General features: G+C 39.2%; 1 protein-coding gene and 1 long non-coding RNA gene across 4 annotated transcripts in view; one reads left to right on the forward strand and one right to left on the reverse strand.

Moving 5' to 3' along the window:
• The window catches only part of LOC148938181 (uncharacterized), a 30,227-nt gene extending 24,845 nt beyond the window's left edge, over positions 1 to 5,382 (forward strand). The window contains exon 3 of the long non-coding RNA XR_016141165.1: positions 5,132 to 5,382. This is a non-coding gene — a long non-coding RNA (uncharacterized LOC148938181). The remainder of the gene's footprint in view (positions 1 to 5,131) is intronic.
• Positions 953 to 26,562, reverse strand: part of Tmtc2 (Transmembrane O-mannosyltransferase targeting cadherins 2) — a 194,545-nt gene continuing 168,935 nt past the window's right edge. Inside the window, exons 7-10 of one of the 3 annotated variants that reach the window (XM_011647049.2) lie at positions 20,725 to 20,969; positions 3,658 to 3,798; positions 2,856 to 2,940; positions 953 to 1,594 (exon numbers count right to left, since the gene is read on the reverse strand). In XM_011647049.2, coding sequence (XP_011645351.1) covers positions 1,263 to 1,594; positions 2,856 to 2,940; positions 3,658 to 3,798; positions 20,725 to 20,969 — 803 coding nt within the window. In that variant the 3' untranslated portion in view covers positions 953 to 1,262. Of the gene's footprint in view, positions 1,595 to 2,855; positions 3,044 to 3,657; positions 3,799 to 20,724; positions 20,970 to 26,562 lie in introns of all 3 variants that reach the window. The other 2 variants (XR_016141111.1, XM_089083943.1) reach the window with 2 other exon arrangements.

Raw genomic sequence — 26,562 nt, forward strand, 5'->3', positions numbered from 1 at the left:
TTCTCTTTCTCTTTGCCGTTTCTCCATCCGTCATCCCTTCACGATCTCGCCCTCGAGCTCGCTCGCACCGTTGGCACTCGCTCGGGGGTGTGATTTAAAGTGTAAACTTAAATATTCCAGTTGGTACCTCCGTGCAAATAGATTCGATATTAATGGAGCTTCAGCGCCTCGTCGGCGGAGAGAAAGAGAGGATATCCGAATATCTGCCGCAGAAAATTCTAATGGTGAATCTAGCCACTTCGTTTAATACATTTCGTATATTTAACAAGGGAAAACTGTGTAATGGTGATAATAAAAAAGGAAAATCTTTATAAACTGGAATTGAGATTATGAATGCAACAACAAATTAAAAGTTTCAGCAAAAGTATTTAGCATTAATGTGGAGAAAATAACATCTAAAGTGCACAGTACTCTTTTCATCAGTGAATTCCTGTGGTATTTCATCTAAAGTTCCATCAAAGAAATCGCAAGTAATCCTCTCGAACGACGCGCAAAACATTTTGATCTGACTTTTTGATCTTCTTTTTTCACTTTAAGGCGATTGATTTATAGATGGGAAAGTGACGACATGATGGAGCTAAGTATCTCCAAATAATTATCGATCTGCTCTCATCAAATTTAAAACTTACCTGCTCTGTGTGTATATAGGAAAAAGAAGGCATTTCGCGTTAAGAAAAATTTGAAAATATCTATTAACAAGAATCAATTGATTATACCTCAGCTTTCTTTTAATCTATTATCCCCTTCATTCTACGATTGAAAGATCAAGGAGAAAATCGGTATTCGATATATTTCTTATAAAACTTTTCTCGTATTTAAAAAAATATCTCGAATATTTTTCCTGCAATACAATATGAAGAAGCGATCTGATAATATAATTCCATCCTGCAGTACTACTTATTAATCTGTAGAAGGGAAAAGGATTCACAAGAATAATGAAACATACGTCGTGTATTAGAGAAAAATAAAGGAAGCTTTATTCTTTACATACCATAGCAGGCGATACGAGTCGGCCGCGCGTCGTCGACATGAATGACAAACACGCGCGTCACCGACAACGCAGAGATATAAACGAATATCGGTAGGAAGATCGGGCCGGTAAGGGATTTCGGGATACACGGTAAGATCGGTAAGATGGGATCCTCCTTGTCACGCGGATTCATATGATACACACCGTCGCTCCTCTCGTCTCGTCTCGCTGTCTCATCGTCCCTTCGTCCTCGCTTTCTTTCACCATCACCGTCGTCTTTGGTTTCTTCAGGTCACGCCAAGATCGCCGCCAATTTGTGCAGATTCGTTATGGTCGTCGCGTCGCCTGGCTGCAACCTGAGAGCCTCCTTGTAAGCCGCGGCGGCCTGCTTGTACTTGCCGTTCAAGTGTAAGATTGCGCCGAGATTCGTGTGACTGCGGGCCTCGTGCGGCCTCAAACTGGCCGCGTGTCGGTACCAGACCTCGGCCTCATCGCGACGATCGGCCTGTCTCAGCGCCGAGGCCGCCGCGACCGACAGCTCGTAATCGGATCGCGACAGCTCGGCCGCTCGCAGCTGTTCCTCGGCAGCCTCCACCAGTCGACCCTGCGACGTCAGGAACAGCCCTGGAAATTTTGCAAACAGACATTGTGCGTGTCGCGAGACATTCGCATCGCATTCGATTGATTTATATCTCGTGTAACAACTAGATTAAATCGCTTAATAAATCTTTAATCAATATGGCAATTTATTTATTTAATATTTATTTAATGTATATCCGTTCAATAATTCGTTATTTAGGTACTGCAAAAGGAAAATATTTTTGAACAAATTTTTGCAGCGCTTTAAATAGAAAATTTCAGAAACTGAGAAGTGTAAATACAACAAAATAATATTTTTTTCTTATAATAGCGGTATTTTTAATCTGAACGTCTTCAATAAACAAGAAGATAGAAACTCAAGATATTTATCAAGTCTTCAATCTAAAATTATATGGACGTTCCATTTATTATTAACTTATTAAATAAGAGGATAGTCTTTTTATAGATTATGTCAGCTAATTATATTAATAACGAACGTTCAATACTGAGCGGAATGGAAGGAAGATACACGGCAGATTGCACGCGGCAAAAGATTGTCTCCATATTTCGACGCGATTTAACACGACCGACATCCTGAAACGTCGTCGTATTTCCCCGGAATTTCAATACCGTCGGATCCATCCCCGACATCCCGACTCATCCCCGTATCCACTGGTATCCATCTTTCTTTTCGATTAGCCCGTCCGCCCCTCCTCTTGTCAGATCGACTATCATCCCGCAGGAAATATTACAACGGTATTTATAGCGGCTCGACGAGTCGACAATCCTCTTATCTCCCCCTCCCGTTAAGCGACTCTTCGAATCTTAGTTCTTTGATTCTCTCCCGTCGCGACTCCCCTTCCCTGCTGAACGGAATCTCGAGGACTTCTTTTCAAAACGAATTCGGGGATCGGGAATCAATTATACCGTTGTTACAATAGGGTCTCAGTTGCGGCGACTAGTGAGATGATGAGAAAGAGAGGAAAAGAGGGAAGATCCTCTCGCAGGGTACGTTCGGCGGATGCAAAGGCGAAGTGCTTAAAAGAGCGTATATTTCATTGCTTTAATAATGAACGAGGATTTTCCCTTATCACCGCCGGAGACGACTACAAATACGGGCATTAGATATTTAAATTACGATGCGGTCGAGAGCCGGAAGACGAATCTCGGCTCGGCGAGGGCGAAACGACGATGGAAAAAGGAGATAGTAATCGGAGACGCCTACTGTCGAATTCCGAATGACGTCGATGAGGGAGACGACGCTTTCTCGCGGTCGCAATTAAGGGAGCTCTTGGTCGCGCCTTACCGTAATGATGGTGTACGCTGGGATCGTCCGGCGCCAACCTGCGAGCCCTCAGGAACCATCTCTCCGCTTCCAGGACGCGGCTCGACTAAAGAGAGAGAAAGCAGAGGCGACTTGTGAGCCACCGCGAACTCGATAGCCCTGTCTGTCCCCCCTCCCCCTGGCGGTTGCTACCGGTTGAGGAGCTTGTTCTATTACAAGATTGGACAAGATTTTTGAATATATTATATCCATTAAATTGTGTGTATATGTCACGCTAAATATAAATGTATTTCTAATGGTAGTGAGAAATACGCGTGTAAATCGGCGAAAATCAAACTTTACAAGATTATAATAAACAACATTTTCAAATTTTGTGAATTTTGCGACAGAACACATCATAATTTTCGTTGAAAATTTTTACAATGTGCAACGTTTACTCATAAAAGTGAGTGTCACAAAAAAAATATCAACAATATCTGACATGGAATATTTGACATGTAGATTTACATTCAGCGCTGAATGCCCTAAAAAAATTTTGTTTGTTGACAAAAATTTTGTTGTTCGCTAATACCATCGGCGTATATAGTTGATATTTATGGCGCGAAATAAATCGAGTTTCGAAGATGCAAGAGCACGGGGAGGAGCGGGGACTTTGTATTGACCCAGATACGTTTATATCGCGCATTATATTGCGTATCGCGGTAGAAGTTTCTCAAGTGGTAACGGTCGATATAGTCAGACTTGGAAAGTAGATCGCGATAAGGTGAAATAGAGCGGCGATGGCAGGCGATGGCGATCTAAAAGCAAAACGACGGCTACTTACGTTCCGTGCCAAAAGTTTCCCGTAAGTGATGTGGGCCGGCACGTGGTCAGGCTGGCTGGCCAAACTCGCCTGAAACCACCTCTCCGCTTCCGCATACTGTTGCAGCCTCGACAGCGTCTCGCCTAGCAGATTGTACACGCTCTGGAGAGAAAAAAAAAGAGAAAAATAGGTGATTCCTTTGGTGTCATGCATTTTTTTTCACTTTACTGAAAAAGTTTAAAAATTTTTCTAGAAAACGTTCTCTAAACTTTTTTTCTCATTTGAATTCTTCAGCTAATCTCGAAATCGACTTCTTTTCAACGAAAGAAGAAATTCAATCGTACGCTACTTATATTTGCGACTCTCTAATATACAAGGTATCGTTCTAATTAATACTGTAATTAGATTACTCTCCAAGCCATTTATATTTAAATGTAGAGTACAATTTTGCTATTCGTTTGCACCGTTACAAAAAATTTAATTCGGGAAAATCCTCAGATTTTTCGGTCATTCATATTAGTTTGAATTTAGGTCAGCAAACTTTTTTTGTAGATTTTAAAGAACCGCATATTTAAGGTTTAATCTCCATTTTGCTTTACGCTATTTAAATGCTATGCAAACGTCGGTTAAAGAATTAGATAAATGTGAACGACGCGTCTGAAAAATATGAGCACGAGGCACACAACTAAGGACTAGATATTTACGAGAAAATCACGTGTGGATCGAAGCGCGAGAAGGTTCGTTAGCGCGCTGGGGGAAAATTATGCTAATAAATTCAACAACTAATAAATTTGCCGGCAACTAATTCACAAAGCGTAACAAATTGCCACGATGTACGCGGATACATGTACGCGTTTTAATACGCGTTACAATATAATAATAAGCTCTTAATTACCTTCAATCTAGAAAATGCGATTGCGAATGGCAGAACGTTGAAGCGCGCTACTTCTGCATTAATTAATTACGCTTCAATGTGAGGGATCATATCCAAAATTTCCATCATCGGATAAACGCTGTGGCATTTCGACGCATACGACGCATACGAAACAGAAAAGGCAAGAAAAAAATAATTGACTTAAAAAAAAAATCCTTTTCAGAAAATTTTTTTATTTTTAGAATGAATAATTGTTACCGATGACTAAGATTTTTTAAAGAATATTTGCGTATTCGAAAGCGATAATCATTGAGAGAATTCAAAAGCTGACGAGCGTACAAGAATTTAATTTTTGTCTAATCGTAATTAATTATTATTTACACAATTCTTAGCAAGTTAATATTCCGTTAAAATATATTGTGATTTGAGCGACAAATAATGCTTGTAAATCAAAGTCTCATTTATCGCTAAGAATAATTTTACATTTCAGAAGAAAACGGGATTATATCACTACCTCACACTTTCTTTCTTAGATATCATGTCTACACGTAGCTTAAGAAAGGAGTAACAAAGCGATCGAGAGTGTCATGAGGCGACTAACATCAAAAACCTTCTTTCCAGGCACACATGAGAAATCGCAGCTCGTATCTCGAAGTTGCAGTAGGCTAAAACTTTTATGATTTTCTTCGAGACGAGCCTGTGTGAGCCGTCGAGGGCGATCGCTAGGGTGAGTCTTTCATGGATGGGAAAGACAAATGGCAGGGTGCGAACGAGAGGCAAGAGAAGAACGACCTCAAATATCCTCGACTCAGTCGTCGATTGCCTCGTGATTCAATGGATCCCGCAGTTTTCTCCGCCGCCACGGAGGTATCTCACAGGAAATTGCGGCCACGTGATTCCAATTGTCATATGATAATTGGCAGTTTCAAGAAAGAAATATTAATTGATATTTTTATCTAAAGTGCATTTGCGAGTTCCTAAAATTATTATCGATATAATTTATAATTAAATAGAAAATTCATAGACGAAAGGAATGTCGCTGAAGAGAGAAAGTTGTGTACATACAGAAATAAAATGATGTATCATAATCACATATTATTTAATCACAAAAATGCTGCCACGTTACATGAATCACAGAACGAAATAATAATTACATTATTTCTTCCAAAAAATAGTGATATATATAAAATGAGTAAAAATGAATCGAAATAAAATCTGGATACATATCAGTTTTTACGTAATTATGTCGGTGTAACGGGATTTTATTTTTCTTACTTATCTCACGCATTATTCGGAAATGTTTTATTTCAGAGGCCTGAACATTTGAGTCTATTTTTTGTTACTCACGCTGACTTCACATGCTTCAACGCGTGATTATGTTCGCGACGAATGTTACCGCTTTGTGATCGCGATCGTTACTTTCTCGTATGTGTGACAAAAATACGCGTCGACTTCTGAATAGGAAATGTGACAAGTCGCGCAAAGTGCTGCTGCATCGCGTCAAAGAATGCAATGGCAAAGTCGCGAGCACGAAGTAACGTTGCCCTCATATGTTCACATTGTTCCGAGTCATTATTCACTTGGACTACTTTTCAAGGATGTTGCGCGCACTTGCTTAGGCGTAATGCTCACTCGAGCTCGCGACTCACAAAGCGTCGCCTCTACCGATCGCCGCGGCTTTTATGTACCTAAGAAGGTTCTCACGCTTCTGCATCGAGCTGAGAAATAATGATCTCGGCTAGCATCCCATTCACCACAATACGTATAACAGCGCAATAACAATGCACGTTTCGAACGAGAGTACAGAATGCTATTACTAAAAATATCTTAGGCATATATATATATATATATATATAAATGCATGTATATATAAATAATTAGAAGATCATGAAGTACAATCTTGATAAATCAGAAATTTAATTCAAAACTTATATTTCATAAAACATTTAGGCATTCGTGAAGAGAAATCGATATGAAAAAAATGAGAATAATATATATATATATATATGAGATTCTAATTATGCATTTCGTTGTTAGAATGAATTTTCAAATTTTTTGAAAATACAAAATATCCAGTTGCATTCATCATGTAATTACTCCGATGCCCTTCCATCATCGTGTTTGCATTTATGTCGTGCAGCCGACGAGTATTCGGCAATTTTCAGCAATCGGTCGGAATGTCTGCTTTATGGAGGGATTTGATGAATGTTTAATCAAGCCTTGTATAGCGGGAGTCGACGGTACGTCGAACGTTTTGACTTTTCAAAAAATAATAAAGTATATTTTTTTTTCGTCAAAACAGCCGGTTTCGTCGGTGTGTACATTTCCCGGTCACGTGAATTAATATTGCTGGGAATGGATGAATAGTTAAGTGGATATCCAACATTGTCCCGACTGATATTAAACCGATCGGAAACGCAGCACGCATTAGCGGGACATATTTAAAATCACGTTACTATTAATTCCGTCCTAAATAATTACGCATACGTACCGTTATGTATCCGGTAGGCAATCAGACGGACGATGTCGATTATCGATGTCAGTTTTCGAATATATCGCGGAAACGAGCAGCTGCATAGAATAAATTAGCGAATTGTTCAGCGTTCCGATATTTCAATGCTCGCTTAATTTTTCGAAGAAATTTTTTTGCATGTTGCTCGTATATGATAATGCATAAAAATTCTTTATATCGTGATATTCTTTAAATATTATTGAAATACTATTTTGAAATATCATTTATTACAGAATAAAAAAAATTTTATATATCATTTGATAATGTCTGGGATTCGATTTTATAAAACCTGACAATAGAATTGGAAATGACAAAATTGAAAATAAAAAATTATTTGCGATATTAAATTCTTGCGCCGTCAGATTTGAAAGAATTAATATGATTGATACGCGATTGATTGTGCAAAGATTTTCTACAATGCAGGACGATTAATCTCGATAATTACACCGAATTGTATGTCAAAGTGACCTAATGCGACACATTCCAGATTCTGCCGATTGTACCAAAGACGTTACGGTACCTCTCCGACGTCCATCGTCGTTGTGTCGTCGACATCTGCATACTGTCTCTGGCGACGGAACAAACAATTAGGACAGCGCAAACCGAACAGGGCAATTAGATGGACTGACTACGTTCGAAAGCCGGCTAAAAGGAAGGATATACGCGCGATAGACAAGAGAATTAATCGCCGAGAATAATCGGATTAGAGCGACGCATTGCACGCGTTCGGCGCTTTCGAATGATTTCCATCTACGAAGTACGGAGAGACTCGCCTCCTCCCATACTCGCTCCAGCCGCAAATCGGAAGTAAGTTCGCGGCACGATCACGTATGGCGTTGGAAAATTGGAGATAGATTGCGCGGATATATTGTGACGTGGGTATTGAGTTTTGAGCCGTGGAGAGCGGAATATATATGGTAAAAAGGGATCCAATATATATTCCAGCTTTTCTGCAAAATTATCATAAAATATAAAGTTAAAATTTAAAACGTGTGCTTTTTTTACAGATTCACAAAAGAATATCGCAATAAAAAGAGTTAAATTTTATATTAAGCAGCTTTTTAGTTTACGATGAGGAGCATCCTCATTTTGCACATGCAAACGCGTATATACGCGGGCATTCTGTATAACGCACACTGTATAGATCAATTCATAGAACACGCGCATGTATAAAGTACGTAAATTAGCATCCAACACAAATTTACCGTCGTACCGTATAGCTGGGAAACAGAAAAGTTCCACGCGATATCAAACTTCCACGAATCTCGCATCTGTTCAGTAACTCGATAACAAATGCGCGTTTGCCGCGGAGAACTGTTCTATGGAAGAAAGATTATTCGTTTCGGGAAGAAGATTCGCCAAAGTCTTTGAATGGGACAATCAGACAGCTGATTACATCGGGCAAACGAATTAATTCTTTGACTCATAAACTCATTGTCGTCACGAGAATCCCTTGACGATTTTGATATCGCACGAGAATCGATTGATAATATAATCGAGCGAGACTAAGGACTTACTCGGAATAAACAACCTTTGTTTGAAAATCTTACAATATAATTTGACTCTTCGAAAGTATCGTTAATTAAAATTTAATAAACAAATTTTTAATATAATTTTAGTATTGATTTAATTTAGTTTACGATATTCCTCACAAATAATTTTTATGTAATTTTTATAAGCGCAAATTTAAACTTTTTATTCATTTATTAAATAAATTTGAATAAGAAATTAGAATGCCCACGTTACATCAAGATTTCTTTGTTATTTTATACATGATGTTCTATGGAAAAGGAGACGCTTTGAAACGGCCTTTCATACAGAATGTGCAAGAATCAGCAACGTCACGCGATGGTCCAGTAATTTGATCGATTGCAGCTGGTGGGTTTTACCTAACCGATATCGGGCGGATTATGGTTTGATCTCATTTCAAGCTTTCATTCAATGTGGGATCCTGTCTCATTATACTATTAATGATTTTCCAGTGGCTTCGCAAAGGACAACAGTATTCGTTGTATTTATACCATTGTGTCACATGTTTGATATTGAGACCCTTGAGTGAATACTCTGGAATAATTATGATCATTTCATTTGATTTATTAAGTAATTGTATGTGGGTTTTAATATAAAAACCATAAAATTTTGATATCAGAATTCTATTAAATAAAAGGTTGATAATATTTTTTGTAATTTTTATTATACTTGTACTACTTTATTAATTTAAAAAAATTTTTTTAAATATGAAAATAACAATCAGTGAATAACAATGAATAAATTGTAAAAATTATTCTTATTGATCGAATATATATAATTTTCTTTTTTTTTTCTAAGTATTATTGTAACATAATTCCATTTATTATCCCTTCAGGCAGATATCACAACGTCCACGGAAATATGCCAGAAAGCTAATCTGTAATATATTTTCTGGATGAAAGATTTATATTAAAAAAAGAAAAAGAAAAGGAAAAAAGTCCTGACGCCGATTTCTGCGGCGAATTTTCGGGGGATTACGATTAGGAGATTCTCGTTCCTTCTAGAGGCGAGATTCACGGGGACGCCGCCGCTCGTAGAGTTTCATCCAACTTTCCACGGGACAACGTCGCCAGCCGTGCCAACTGCGGAGGGAAGAGGGAGGCGGATGGCGAGAGGAGAACCGAGGGCCATCGTGATAAAACATCGGGAACTGGCGAAACTCCGGTGTAATCTTGCTGGCGATGTTTTACCGTGCGGGCTAGCACGTAGGGGGCCTCGGGCTGCACCTATCCACATATACACCTTCATATACACGTAACACACACGGACACATACACATAGATGTCAATGTATGTGTGTGTGTGTGTGTGTGTGTGTGTGTGTGTGTGTGTGTGTGTGTGTGTGTGTGTGTGTGTGTGTGTGTGTGTGTGTGTGTGTGTGTGTGTGTGTGTGTGTGTGTGTGTGTGTGTGTGTGTGTGTGTGTGTGTGTGTGTGTGTGTGTGTGTGTGTGTGTGTGTGTGTGTGTGTGTGTGTGTGTGTGTGTGTGTGTGTGTGTGTGTGTAAGGCCGCGCGGCATCGTAAAGTCCTGAGAGATATCGCGCCGGCGATTAGACCCTCGTTTTGGGAACTAAATTTCTGTGGGTCTCGACTCCCTGCCCCCTCTCGCCTCCTTTGTCAGACCTAAAGCTTGGACCAATTCGAGCCAAGGATCGAGCCCTTTTGACGCGAGATCTCTGCGCTTCTTCTCGCTGCTTCTTGCTCCAATCCCTTGCGTCACCTCGGTGACTATCACTGGCCAATCGCGAGCGCGCGTGATTTATGAATCTGTCATTTACCCGCTGGCTGAAACACCACGGTGACTCGGGCAATCTTGCTACGTTGAAGAGAGCCAAGACACGTCGCTAAACGCGGCCTATACGCGGTTTAGAGCTCCGTCCGACACCCTTCAACTTCATTGACAGAAGCATAATGCACTCCGTATAGTCTTCATCATCTTCATTTCCGCATAGTTTTTATCACCGTGCAGTACATGCTATGTGTAACCAATCTCCGAAGCAGTGCAAAGTTATATTTATAAAAACGACGTATAATTTAACTAAAAGCTTACGTATCAGAGTGAAATAGATCTGCATCATTGTTTTCCTAAAATTAAGTGCTGTTTTGTCGAGCGAATTTTCTGAAAAAAAAAAAAAAAAAAAAAAAAAAATCGATATCACCGTAATCGACGGCGGAATCGTAAATCATGCGCAAATTTATTTTTGCAGATGTATTCTTTGGCGCGAGTTACGAGTGCGCGAGCACTCGAAACATGATGAAACCCCGCAAGATGGTGCAGCCACCATCCTGGTTCTCGCTTTACTTCTTTTGACTTTCTTGTTTGTTCGACTACGTACTACTATCCGGACCCCTGGATCCCTTCGATAGCACATGGCGCAAACTTTCGCTGACTTTCCGCTGTAGATAGGCAAGAATGGAGTTTCGCCTCCGGACGACTGGGTGTGAGTAAGTAAGTTTCCCGTCGTCTACAGGAGAACGGCTGTCGGATGGATTTGCGACACGGCGAATCGTCTTAATCAGCCGGGCTCTGATCGATAAGTCGCCTCAACGATCCGCCGTGTAATGGCCGAATTTAATTTCACCATCTGGCAGCTCGCGATCTATTTCAGATGCAAATCAACGGGATTAAGACGATCTTCGATAATGATGGAAACTAAGCGCTAGGCTAAGGAAAAATTTTCTTGCGATATTCGACAATTTAAATTTTATATTATAAAATATATAAAAGATAAAAGATATAATGATTTTATTTCCATTTATATTAAAGGGACGATTTATATTAAAATAATCTTTTAGCCATTCAATAATTAATATCACTTATATTAATTGTCGAAACAAGAAAATTTAAAATTCGTACCACGATTCAGCTATTAAGCTTCCACGATTTAAAAGTCCCTGCCATCGCAATGAGTGCGCAATCTCGTCTATGTAGTAGTAGTAGTGGTAGTGGTAGGCCGCAAGTCTCGCGAAGAAAAAGAAAAAGAGGAGAACATTATCGTGTCGCAACTCAGGACGATATCGGGAACAAAGGATGATGGCAAGGTGAGAGTGCTTAATTCGCGCGAGTGGCACGAGGCGATGTACGTCCACGGAATTCCTTCCGCCTCTTCCCTTTTTTTCTCCCTGCTTTCTTTTTATTGCAAAGGTGCGCGCGGAAGACTGGCGAGGAAAGAGAGCAAGGAGGCACAACCGGGTAGCAGCGGGGGAGAGGAAAGGACGGTGCACACAATGGGCGTTCTTCTGGAAGATTAAAGTGCAGCGGCGGCACCGCGTTGCGGAACTGTGTCGGGCAGCGGCTCGCGTTAAAATTAAAATTGCTCACAAAAACGTACGGAGAGCAAAGCGCGAGCGGGTGGACGGGAGAAAAAGAATGGATGGGTAGGAGAGAAGGTCGGGAGTGTTGGCTTGTAATTTAAAAGCTTCTCGCTGTTTTTCGCATGGCCCTAAGGAAGCCATTAGGATCCCCGCGGGCGACCGGTAAGTAGAATAACCCGCAAAGTATATTGCCGGGGGCACGTCTCGCGATCAGGGGAAGTCCCAATGGTGACTTTGGAAATATTTTTGTTACTTCTTACGTTTTTAGTGACGCGTTCGATTGTAACTGGTGACGATCGATTTGCCATTTTGCCGGGATATCAGGAACGCTTGGGAATTGGAATCATGTAATAAAAGTTGCGGTTATTTTTTTTATTTCGCTTTTTGGATTTTAGTTTTACGCTTAAAGGGATAAAGCCAGAGTTGTATAACAAAAGCGAACATTTATTATTTTAAACTGATTTCGGAATAAAATTAACATATTCCATGTGTTTGATTAGTGTAATAGTACTACGTGTGTTACTCTTAGTTATGTTATGAATGAATGAATGTTAGTGTTATGAATGTATGGTGGAAATTGTGTTATTGAAAGTACAGGATTTTTGGATAGTATAATATAATGTCGTATTATGTTCTTAAATAAATTTACATCTTTCACTTGAGATTCGTAAGTTAAGCTGTAAATTTGCTCGCGATAGTCTTTTAGCTGTTTCAACTATTATTCGCAAATAATTGCCGAGACGGTTCTTTTATAGGTCTTTTTTAGGTCTTTTAATTCTCGTTTCTGATAAGTTAAAAGTTTTTCTTTACTTTTGACTTCCCATTATCGATCTCGTCGTCGATCGATAGCATCGAGAACCTTAAAGTAGAGAGGTAGCTTCGCCGCCCGTCGAAATTACGAGGTGCTATGTCGAGTTAGGAACAATGAAAATTCATTCTATATTATATTCATGAGGATGCAAGCATCGAAATGTTACGTGATGAAGGACGTTGACGTTATATGACTGCGAATTGACAGTTATATGACTGTACAATATATTTGCGAGAGTGGTACGTACGTGGGGTGACAGGGAAGAGAGGAATTAAGCAGCTGCCAAGGAGAGAACGAAAAGAGAAGGTAGATGCAAGAACAGAAGGAGTTGCGAAATTACCTCGAACAGCATTGTGCGCCTGCCGGAGGGCTGCAAGCACCTAATTAGCCACTCAAACACTGCCGCACAAAGCGACCCTCTGTTATTAAAACGATATGTAAAACGAGGGTGTCTCCGTAGTACTCGAGGGTTTTTTTTTGGCAGTCCAGGCTCGTCGATTCGACGCGACGCGACGCGACGCGACGCAACCCCTAGCGCGGGAATTTTTCCAGGAAATTCGTCGCGCCAGAGCCTTTTGTTGAGCCTGCCATATCGTTATCATGACACTATTATCCTGGACGCAAAATTATTATACGGAACAATGGTAGTCAAATCTAAATTATACCCGTTACATCCTGACAAGTTAGAATTTATTGTGTCCTGTACCTCAATTATTAAGAAAAAATTCTTTGGTAAATTATGTCGATAAAGCTTATATATATATATATATATATATATATATAATAAATAATATCTTTTTACTTAAACAAAAGCTTTTCGTTTTAATAAAGTAAATTGTAAGGTAAAAGTAAATTGTTCATGAAACTTTATGAATTATGTATAAATTAGAACTAATGACAGTAAATCTATTACAAGATAAAAAATGTTTATCTTTTTATTCATTATTATTGAAATTTTAATCAATATTAACGGAAGCATCTGAAAGTGAAAGACAATAAAAAAAAGTTTTAATAAAATAAGAGACTGTTTAATGAATCTCCAATGGGAATACTTAATAGAGAGAAATTTAGAGTCCTGAAAAGAGAAGTAATCCTAAAATGTTAAAATAAATTGTAACAAATGTCTTTGTAAGACATTTACATATAATTCATGTTGTTATTTATCTATGAATTAGACAATTTGTGTCTGATAGAAATCGTTTTCGTGCATAATGTATTTAATCTCAAAATAACAGTATAATGAGATGTTGAAACGTTCAGCCGTGGTCGTTTCAAAACGACGTTGTTAAATTATTAAAATCGTTTGCACAATTAATCGTTTGATTAATTTAACTGTTTAATTGTTAATCAGTTTACAAATCGGATCAAGGTTCGAATGGCCGCACAATTTTCATAAAACTGTGTTTGTTAGACGTAAACATACCGAAAGATTAGATACTATGACTTTTTTATCTAATTGTTACTTTTTTTATTTAATAATTCCCATATTTGGCACATGCAATGCTATTTCATAAATAATATATTTATCTTAGAATATTTTATAAAAGTAAATAAAATTTTGTTATAAAAATGTTATAAATTAAATTCTTTATACATATAAAATTTATTTCAATTTATTAATTCAGATAAAATTTTTATTAAAAAGTCAATAGATTTATGTTAGCTAGAATTATTTATGAAATTTGTTCATCATCTTTACTTTGCATTCAATATTTTTATTTGCAAGTATTAACAATTTTGCAGCATCCTTTATGAGGCATAAATCGTTAAATATAAATTTCTCCCTTCCTCTCTTTTTATATATTGTGTATATATATTCCTTTTTATGTACACACACACACACACACACACACACACACACACACACACACACACACACACACACACACACACACACACACACCACCCATCCACCCATCCCCCTCCCCCCCCCCCACATACACACACACCACCCATCCACCCATTCATCCATCCACCCCCCCCCACACACACACACACATACATTCCGGTCGGATGTGCGGTCGTATCGACAGGACTAAATGGTGCGGTAAGGGGAAAAGTTTCTGGTTATTAATTTTTCGTTACGCGCCACGACAATCCGGCTAGCCAGCCGGCACCGGCGATTTTCCTCCAAAACTTTCCATCCTGCTACTTATCCCATAGGGATGAACGTGAAGTCGCGAAGTTTGTCGGTCATAATTGATGTCTCGTAAAAAGGGATGAGGGGTGGCAGGTCTGGGAGATCGACTAAAACCGCCGTAGAAAAGTTTCGACAGGATTCTGTGCCTCCGTCGACGAAATCAATCGCGGCCGGATCGCCGAGCGACGTACGAACGGATGGAAATCCCGTGTTCGGAAATAAATAAATGACACGTATCGCGTTTTATTCCCGCCGGGCGTATTTTTAGCAGGTATCCGAATCGAGATATCTGAAACGTCTGGAAGAAATAGTACGTGCTAAAAATTTAGTAGCGGTAAGTTAAGTCATCTGACTTAAATATTAATCATATCTTTTGCCAATTGTACAAAGATATTTTATGAAACACTCATGTCTTAATTTAAACTCATTTGTATAAATATTATTAACTTTTAATAATACATATACTTTTTTTAAAATAACATTTTAGATATCACCAAACGTAATAAAATACAATGTATATACAAAATAATTCTGAATAATATACATGTAAATTATTGAGAAATATTTTGCGAGAGATATTTCGTGATTAAAAGTATCAGTTTTGCTTTTTCGAATTGAATATTTAGCGTGTTATTTAAATCCGATTTTATCTCTGTCATAGATCAAATTGAGAAAATATTTTTATTTGTTATGTATAAAAGCAGAGCGTAATAGGTATATAAATATATAAGATTATAATATAATTCAAGGAAAAAATATATACATGTATACATGTATATACATATATTATGTATATACATATGTACACATGTATATACATATATTTATATGTGCGTACATATATATATATATGTGTACGCAGAATATATATATATATATATTCTTTCTTGACATTTTTAGCTTAGCTTGAAAATGATTATACTTTCTCGAGTAATACAAGAATGATAAATTACGCGGACTTAAGAATAACGCATTACGAACACCGACTAATAGCTGAGTACTAATTAATGCAGTCTTAAGCAAAGCTATAGTAATGAATTATGCTACGTCAAGACTATCTGCAATGAGAACAAAAGAGAGAAATACAGGTCGGCTGCTCGCATTTTTATCATCATTATCATCTGGGATGAAATTTCCGTGGTCGAAAAGCGAAGCGCTTCGAGAATAATAATTGTTCGTTTAACACATTATAAAATTAAATGAATCTCGATTAGAAATGTATGATAATCTCTCTTCCTTACTGCATATAAAAGTTATTATTAGTAACTATTTAATGCTGTAATTGCCTTATTTTAAAATCTATTATAATAAATAATATTTGATAAATATTTCTACACGTAATGTATTGTATAATAAAGTCAAAATTATATCTTAATGGAAAATTTACTTTCCATACTTTTTATAATTTACAAGAAAATATAGTTTTAGCAAAACAAAAACGAGGATAATTAGACACAAAATGGATCTATTATTAAGCGATGAAATATTCTGCCGATGAGTAAATGCTTCGGAAATTTTGCTATTTAATTCCCGCAGGCACTTCTCGGATGAAGATTTTGGAAGGAAGCCTCGCCGGAAGTCTTACTACCAACTAGAAGACGCAGGAAGTTCATCAAAGTACCGATCGGAGATATTATAACTCGATATACGAGCGAGTGAGAACGCACGCGAACGGAATAGCGGTGAACTTTCCGAAAATCGCGGAAAGGCAATAATTCGGGATGGAAAAGCGACGGGATCGTTTCGTTTCGACGAAAGCCCTTCTTGATGCCGCTCCATGTGAATCACACAATATCACTCGGACGGCCAATTTAAAGTTACGATTCGCCGGCCATTTTCATGTCCCCCGGAGAACAACGGCGCAGGCGATGCCCGGATTTGGGATACTCGAAATGCGGTTTGACGACTATTACCGTATCGGCTGGCTATTTCCGTTGATGGAAGATCCGATTTGAGCGAATTTTTAAAATACGCTCTCGGATCTTGGAAAGTGTCCTAAATAGTATGCGGCATTGAAAAGACCCGTTTAGAAAATAATGGAATTTCGAATTTGAAACTATGACACATCTTTTATTCTATAAGCTAAATGACGTGGCATGTGTCAAAAAAAAAAAAAAGCGAATCAATTATTTCATTCCGCCTAAAATAGTAAAGTTAGCTATATTAATAATAACCTGATAATTCAACGATCCAGTTGCTTACTAAGAAAAGTGTGCTGGTGTTTTAATAAAAAATTTGACGCAGAAATTATTTTAAGTGACTGGATACTGCAAGTGTAATTATTTTTACTTTTAAAAAAAGAAGATTGATAATTATATGACGGAATCATTAAAATAAAATATAATGTGTTACAAATTTTATAAAAAAAGAACGAAGAAGTAAAAAAACTAGAGTTTTTTTCAAATAATTACTGTTAGAATAAATATACAATGTCTATTTATAACGAGAATAAATCTTTTAAATTTCTAACATTATGTATATACTAAGTCAATCTTTGATATGACCATGTTTATTATTCATGTCTACAATAAAAATTTCTCGTCACGGATAGTGTCGGATCATGTTTTTGCCATTTTTGGAAGTATATGACTTCAGAATCACGGTACGGTACTTAGGAAACATCTTCTTATGTGCATATATGTGAGACGACGGCAATGCACTCGAAACTTTTGGGATAAACGACTTGTGGTATTTTTATAACAATTTCTTCCTCAGCCTTCTCACTTCCACTTCGATTCCGGAAATAGTCATTCCGAGAGTGAGAGAGTACTGGGGGGATGGGAAGTCCTTGCGACTTACGTCTGACAATTGAATAAAACCGTGCCGCTGCCGTGGGCGACAAGGACGAGAACGGAATGTAAAAAGTTTTAAAGAGAGGAATTTCAATTTGTGTAATATTAGATATTTCGGATTCTTCGCTGTCCAGCGTGACAGAGAGAAGACAAGAAAGTGGAAAGGATAGAGAAAGAAGGAAGGCTGTGGGAGGAAGAGGGTTTAATCAATTAGGTGGGCCGCGACGGCGCGAATAGCTGCACGGCGAGGAAAAGTTTGGCATGGAAACGTGCCAATGCCGGCGATCTTCCTCGTTTCCGTTTTATCGCGATTGCCAATCATGAGGCCCGAATGGGAAATTATGCCGAGCGAATAAAGCGAAATATTAAGATGAATGATCCTAATTTCGCACGCGCGAATGAAACTATTTCTCCAACGGAAGCGCGTTTCTCGTTTTTGCGGGCACTTTCTAAGGTGCATTATTCAATGAATATCAGCGTAGCGACGCTGCACACGGGGAAATGTTTCATTCGTGTTAAATGCGCGTTTTAATCGCGCGGTTAACGCCGTTCTAAATTTTCACTGGCGTGTACGCGCGCGCGTCCAGCTTCATGTGATTATAGGTGCGTTTTGCGTTTGACACAGAACACATACTTGAACGTTGCAGCTGTTACGTCACTCACGGTCGACAAACACCGCTTTCATGTCAAATCGTTTGGTAACACGCCTGAGACTAGTTATTATTTTGTACCTTTATTTTAATAATGGTTGTCCAGTGCGCACTTCAATTAATTCAACCTTAAAAATACTTGGAATTACGAGAATAATATGCAACAACATACTACTACAAAGTACTAATATGCTTATTAACATTAAATTAACAATAATATTGACAATTAATATCTAAAAACAAGAACGCAAATTTTATTTCCTCCGTATCGCCAGATATTGTGCCAGATAGATTGTATTTGTTATCGCAACTCGAAATTATTCCTGCGTTCGGATTTTAAAAGTGGATTTTGTGTTTACGATACATTCGTCATCGAAATCTGCCGGTCGTGTTATTCGTATTAGTTAATGGCGGACATAAAGTTTTACGTTTACCGTTCTCAGACGAAGAGACGAAAACTTGGACGATTTTATCTCGACATGTAGTGAGGTTCACGGCGCGCAGGATAGTTAACGTATAATCCGTGGAAATATCGCGGATTTCTCCAGACGTCCGAGATTTCCGCAGTTTCTTGGCGCAATTCCTCTCCGTACGCTCCCGCGTGTGTACGCGCATACATACATACACGTGTGCGTGTATAACACGTTAGTAACACGTGTCCGTGTGTACCTGCAGCGGCGCGAGAGCTACGGAAAGGCGAAAAATACTTTTCGAATAAATTGTCGCACAGGAATTCCACGGCGATGCGCTGAACAAAACGCAACTACGCTGTGCAGCACGTATAGCGCGTCGGGAAAAACGGAAGAAAAAGAAAGAGGACAGGTCGGTCGGTTGGTTAGTTGGTTGGTTGGTTGGTTGGTTGGTGGTTGGTTGGTCGGTCGGTTTCGACGGGGCGTCGGAGGGTACGGAGCGTCTCGTAAAAATGCAAACTTCTCGCTTCGGCCTCGATGCCAAGCGAAAAGCGAGAGAAGCCGGGCCGGTCGTTACGCGATCCGATGTTGTCGCTTCGCCTGCGCCACGTCCAAAAAGTTGGACGTGGATTGTGAAAACGGAAAAGAAGGAAAAAGACGGCAGCCGGCGCGAGAGAAGTAAGCACGCGAGGAAGAGAGGGAGGAAAGTCGGACGACGGCGGTAAAGCCACCCTATGAGAGAAACTCGCGGGAAGTTCGCTCTGTACGTCGTTGCAACGCGGGCGGTCGGGAGTTGCTTCGGGGATGAAGGAGAGAAAAAAAGGAAAGAGAAAGTGAAAGAGAAAGAGAAAGAAGGGGAGAGGGAGCGAGTGAATGAATCGAGAAAGACGTTTTTCTGATTTTTCAAGGGGAGAGAAAAACCCAGAAAAGCGGTTCTGGTTACTGATGGCAGTTACTGAGACTACAATATCGCTCACGTATTCGGTGATACTCGGAAATATCCATACTTTCAGAAATGTTATTGTCTCGAGTTATCCTTTAATTTTTCTTTTTTTTTTATCTATCTTTTCTTAAATAATGCTTATTGCTATGTTACTTCCGTTCAATTTTCCGAAATAGCTAAACTGCTATTGATTTTTGGTATTAACGTACATACATAAAAATAAAACGTACAGTGGATATTAAAGATTTTTAAACAAAAGCGTTGTGTAGTATAAAAATATTTCCTTTCTTTGCTCTTCCTGAGCGTTATATAAGATAAAAGAATGAATGAGAATGTATTGCTCTGTATGAGATGAATTATGATTGAGTAGAGTCTGTTGAATTGCCTTGGAGGCAGCAATAATCTTGGAAAGCAATTAGCAACTGAAGGGTCGACGAAAACATCAGAAATCTGTTTCGAGTTGATTACTTTCTTACGGATCGTTCTCGATCTATCAAAGTGGTTTACCGCGTTCCCGATTTGTTAATTGACTGGTTGCAATCGATGAGATGCAGAACAATTTGTGACAATCGTTTGCAGTTGACTGCCATATCTGTGAGAGAAGAACAATCTACACGACGATATTTCTTCGTCGAAAAATGAGATCAATTGGTATTTCGAAACCTTATCCTTCGGTCAGTCAACGTCAAAACGAATTGATTGTTAAGCCCAATTCCATTTACCAATGCTCGATGAGTGTACCAGGAATCTCTCGCAAGGTTATTGGTGTAATTAAATATTAGCGATGCACAAGTTTATTGATATAGATATTGATATAGATATTGATATAGATATCGATAATCACAATATGAATTTCATTATACCTAATTTCTGAAGAGGCAGAGAGATAGAGGCGGGCGGGGGGAGGATAGAAAGAGAGGGACGATCTCTCTCTATTTAGGGAGTAGGAAAAGGAAGAGGGAGAGAAACTACATAAATCGCTCGAAGCCAAACGGAAATGCATCCTCGAAGGCACTTGCTCTTAATGTGCTCCAAGTATTCATAGTTCCCTCGCGCGCATCAAGTTATTCCGCCTTAGTGATGTAATGAAGAGGAAGAGGCGCGCGCTACTAACCTGGGGTGGATAGTGATCCGGCAGGGCGCGCAGGGCTTCCCTGTACGCCGACAAGGCTCTTTGTAATCTACCCTGATCGGCATACAGCGCGCCTAATTGAAGGAGGGCCTGCACCCTAGCCGCCTCGTGAGCCCTTTTGTCCTTCAGACCAGAGCCATCCAAGGATGCACCGGCGCGCAAAACCGCAGCTGCCTCGGTGCCGCGTCCGACTGAAATCAACGCGGCTCCCAGGTTCACGTAAGCCTCTGCAAAGACAAATGATAAGGATCGTGAGAATGCGGTAGATTTGGAGGCAGATCGTCGACATATATATATTTAGAGAACTTTAACCTCTCGAATTTAGTTCTCAGATATGTTCTATATCATAGCTCACGTTTTTTTTGCTCTTTAATCTTGCTCTTTAATCTTCTATACATATATCTTTAAATATGTATTAATTACGTTTATATATATCTATTTTTCGTATTTTGTAGTTAGAAAAATAAAAATCTTTTAAAATTTCTAGTATATTCATGAATTTTTTAAAGCTTTGAAACAATTAAATTGTTTCAAAGTGCTAAAATGTCATTGTGCAATCCAAACTAATATACGTAAGATATATTCAAAATATACAAAAGCAAATGATGAAAAATCAGACTGGCACTTAGTTAGTTAAATTGTGAAAAATGATTTCATGAGCCGAAAAGATTACCATTGGCGGAAATCCTACCTTGGTGGAACTTTAGATGTGGCATTTCGTTTTCTCGACACTTTTATTTCTGACTTTAATTAAAAAAGTCTTTTCGAGGGGACTAACTTTTCTAGGCCTTGGAATTGGAATAAGCGCTTTGTCGCTCAAGTAAAATTGCCATAATCTCTCGCAAGCCGCAAGGATGATAAGAGAGATTATGTACTAGGGAAACTTTCAGTTGAAAATAAAGAAGAGCTAAGTTTTTACCAGATTTTACCTTCAAATTTACACATCTTTCATCAATCTTCTTATAACAGTAAGTGATAAAAATCATATTTGTACCTGATTAAACAAATTAGGTTGTATGTATTAATAAAAAACTATTAAAAATAATATTCTTATAACCATATCATAGCCATAGCCATTCTTTTATAAAGACATAATTATTCTATAATTTTATTGCAGACCTTTAACAATGAAAAAGTGAAGATAGTATAGAGTGCAATATAAGATGAAAAAATGCATGTAATTTAACAAGGACGAAAAGAAACAATAATTTGCGTCACACTGTTCTTCAAGACTCTGGCGTACTCCGAGAGGAAAAGCGGTAATGAAAAATTGTGAGCCGTAAAAAAGAGAGAGAAAAAGAGAGAGAGAGAGAGAGAGAGAGAGAGAGAGAGAGAGAGAGAGAGAGAGAGAGAGGGAGAATAGGACCGTATCTATAGGTTCGCATTTAGTTCACGTGAAAACTTATTACACTCGGTACGCTCAGATACCACCTGTTACCATTTATCTCCTGAACACGCTCGCGCGTTCTTACTTCCTTCTTACTGATGAATTTCGATCTCCTCGCCGATGCGGTCTTATTGATTTTAACAGTTGTCATAGTGTTGTAAGTAGTGTATAGAAATTATATTATATTATTAGTGTATAGAAGTTATATACCGCTGAAACATTCTTCTTCGCGGCTTAATTAACAGAAACTATGCTGATTATTGCGGTCGAAAATCGGACGTGTCAGAAATGGTGATTTCTCCAGGAAGGTTCGCGCATCAGGAACCAAACCTGTCTCGTATTATTTTGAATAAGGAACGAGGCGACTGCGGGACCGACGGCGATGTCGGGTAATCCATTTTCCTCGCCGCTACTCCCCGGGGATACTCTATGGAATTAGAGTGCCGACCGAGCTTCCTATATCCCAGGATCAGGATGAATGTGTACGCGACGAAGCTCAGAATGAGCGCAAGCGCGTATTCCACTTTCAAGCGTGTCGATGTCACGCTGTTTAACCCCTTTCACATTCTCCACAGATTTCACTATGCTTTAACAGCGATACGTTCTAATCAACGCGGATTATTGCCGCAGATATTACGCATTTTTCCTTTAAAACAAAGCTATCAAATGACAACAGTCTAAAAAACTGACGAGAAGAGATTATATAAAAAAGCAAAATTAACGTATTAAACTTGAAATGAAATTTTATCTCATCAAAGTTTGAAATGTTTTTGAGATTATATTTTTAATTTTTAATTTATTTTTTATACGGTGACGCTTCTATTTTATCGCTACACGCGTAAAATAGAAAATCTAATATGCAATCGGTTCAAGTTATTAAATGATACTACTATGAACTTTCGATATAGGAACTTAATTTCGATTCGTATGTTTCGGAAATATCCAACGTGTTTGAGAAGCGTCAGTAACCGACATGCGCTAGATAATTACGTCGTAAAAAGTTCGAGGATTGCGAAACGACGGCTATAAAACGGACTTACCCTCAATCTTTCGCATCGGATTTGTTCTCTCATTCTCTCTCTCTCTCTCTCTCTCTCTCCTCTTTTTCCTGAAGGAATATTGCGGCGCGTCGTAAAAAGAACGAAAGACAGGAAAAGAAGGCGAAATAACGTGCGGTAGCCTGCGTTTGGCAGTGAATTATACTGTCCGCCTTTTGCGGCCTGCTCTTTCGACATAATCGTACCGAGTCGAAGAAGAGAGTCAGGTGGCCCGTCGACACACCGGGAAATGTGATGGCGGATTTGGGATGGAGAGGACTATGCACACGGGTAAAATAGAGAAACGGGGCGAAAGAGGTAAGAGGGATTGTAGACTCCCGTGGGGTCTACGGCGCAGGCGGAAGAAGGATGGGCGGACGGAAACTGCTGTTTCATCTCTGACTCCGCCAACTTGGCAAGACCGCCGCTCTGTTTGCTTCCTAATTACGAAAGAGAGAGAGAGAGAGAGAGAGAGAATAAGACGCGGCGAGAGAGAAGGAGACGGGAGTGGGGGAGGAGGAAATGACGGGGTCATGCGGGAAGAGGGAGGGTGGGCTTCGAAGTGAATTCAACTCCACTGCACTCGCGGAATTAAGATTCCATTGTGCAGCCGAGTTTTGTGTGTGCCTTGCAATTTTCTGGTTAACCTGGTCGACTCCTGGCACGCCCGCTTTCCTCTCGCCGCATCGCGCGCTGCATGGAAGCCGCGCCGCGCGTCGTTCTGACGAAGATCGATGGCACACAACCGACGCCCCCTTCGATTTATCGTTCGCGACACGCGCGCTGGTTTTCCGCGATAATTCGTTGCGGGTGCGCGGGACGTTCGGCGGCGCGGATAGCGTCGTTGATCTTGCGAGACAAAAGCGGCCGCGCGGCGCATCGGCGACCCGTGTTATTCATAGAAGTCGCGACTCGATTTATGCGCCGGCGAGAAAAATTAATTGCACCGACGAATGTGAAAGCGAAGCGTTTCAATTCGACGTTATACGCCGTCGCGCGCGATGATCGATAGGACGATAGATTTCAACCGTTTTCCATGAACTGTTGCTAGAAATTATATTTTGAATATCAATGATGAAATCATAACAATACTTTGTTTGTTCTCCAGCGTTCATGAAATTTTGTCTCAGAGACGTGGAATATATGTAATAAACGATTATGTTGTAAATTTTATAATGCATAAATATATTTTATTATAATTTATCTTATTCAATATTCGGACTTTAATTATTTGTTTGAAGAAGTACTTTATTATTACAGATTGCAATTCTAAAATATGATACTATTACACATTTCTGAAAGTACACAGATTCGTCTTGCGGGAATCTCGACAAAGCGTGGAGGCAAACTTTCGCGGAGTGACTCGGCCGCGTCCTGTTAGTTATTAAACGTGGCCGTTAAGTACTGGCTGGCGGTGCAAGCTGTTGACCGTTGAAACGTTAGTTTCAAGATTACGGGACAATTTAGCACGCGGCATGGCGATGTAATTTTGCACGCATCCGACTGTGACTCATTGCCGGAAGTGCTCATTGCACAGAGAGAGAGAAAGAGAAAGAGAGAAAGACAAGGAGAGAGAAAGAAAGAACAAAGGGAGAAAATCATGCGGACGAGAAAATGTATATCTCATTAACACGTATAGTATTAGATCACTCGTTTTTTACAACATGCACTTCCACAATTGTAATCGTCTTTCCGGGCCGAAACTTTCCGAACGCGAGCTGAACGTTAGCGAACAATTAAATTGCGACAAGCCAATAGCTATTACTCTTCTTACCATCTAAACCCTTGCCTTGTTTCGGTCTGACTACCAATAGTGGCTTATCTACTTGCGCGTCCGCACATACTCTGTTTTATCTACTAGAGATGTTGCGAAGTAATCTCGCAATATTAGATCCAATAGAATTGCTAAATTTCTCAAATAATTATTCCAATTGTAAATAAGCTCTATATATACTCTATATGTATTCTAAAGTGTTCTAAAAATATTTTTATGTTTTCAAAAATTTTTATTTAATAAATTTCAAATATTTAAACAAATCTTTATTTGTTATGAAAATTTAAACCTATAGAAAGATATAATTTATGATTAATTCCATTAAACGCAGCTTTATAAAATCAATTTAAAAATAAATATAAAATCTACAAAGATGAAAAATTTATTTTGAGATATTATTTTGAGATATTTCGTGGAAATATTTCAGAAATATCATTATATCTCGAAAATGTTTAACACAATTGATACGCTCAGCTTCATCCCCTTTCTGCCTTCGATTTCTTTTATATTAAAACTCTAACATGTCCGGATATAACACATCCGTATATTCGCATAGTCCAAATCGCACGCGTGACCGCCGTGCTGAAACACGAATGGACGATTAGACGAATGGACCATTCTGTGCTAGATTGCGAGAGGAGCCCGCATGCCCGCAGTTCCCGGCTTTCTTTCTGCCTCGGGCAGTCCCGTAAATCGGTCGTAACCATCCAGCTTTTAAAACACGTCCGGTCCGAGTAATTAGTGGCCCGATCGGCCGCCAATTTGTGGATAGAGCTGCCGCAGGCTGCACTCGCACCTTGCAGTACGTATCTCCAGGCTGATATGCGTACGTGTGTGTGTGTGTGTGTGTGTGTGTGTGTGTGTGTGTGTGTGTGTGTGTGTGCGCGCGCGCGCGCGCGCGCGCGTGCATATATATGTTTTTGTATATGTGTCTGTGTGCAAGAACGGAACGCAGGTGCAATGCGTGCACATGTGCGAGAGAGAAAGCGACCTTTATCGATCGGCGACGGTAAAGAGATCGCGTATGTGTGTTGGTAAATGTGTACACGAGTAGAGACGCTCGATTCGTGGATGTGCGTGCGCATACGCTCGTGAAACCGCGCCGGATTCTCTCAAGCGTGGACGCTGAAGCTGAGAAGATAGTTGTTTCAATCGCATAGACTATTACCGATAGTCTATTTCGATAATTGAAAACTAACTAAACAGATCGCGGGGGATTAAATTGAAATAGATTTTTCGTTGAAAAAATAGTAAAGATCGTTCTTCTGAATAAATTAAGATTGCTTTGTGATAACTATTTTAAGTTATTTATTATCTTGTTTTCAGACTGAAGTGGTTTCTTTTTTTTTTCATTTTGCAACAATTGCTCTTGCCTCGACAACATTGCGCGGCGAGATTGCTTTACACAATCTGTGAATTTCAAACCGCTTCAACCGCTGCATGATATTAATTAAGTAAATGATTAAATTCGGATGAAACAATTAATTTGCGTATTTAATATAGATTATCGCGACACACGGTACGTCTAAATGAAAAGCGTCGGCCGTCGCCCATCCGGCTTTCCTGAAAATGTAATTACAATTCGCCGATTAGCGAGACGGAAAAATATGTAATTCCTGACA

Source organism: Pogonomyrmex barbatus, unplaced genomic scaffold, assembly GCF_055798465.1.
Source record: "Pogonomyrmex barbatus isolate J1 unplaced genomic scaffold, ASM5579846v1 scaffold1, whole genome shotgun sequence".
Lineage (NCBI taxonomy): Eukaryota > Metazoa > Arthropoda > Insecta > Hymenoptera > Formicidae > Pogonomyrmex > Pogonomyrmex barbatus.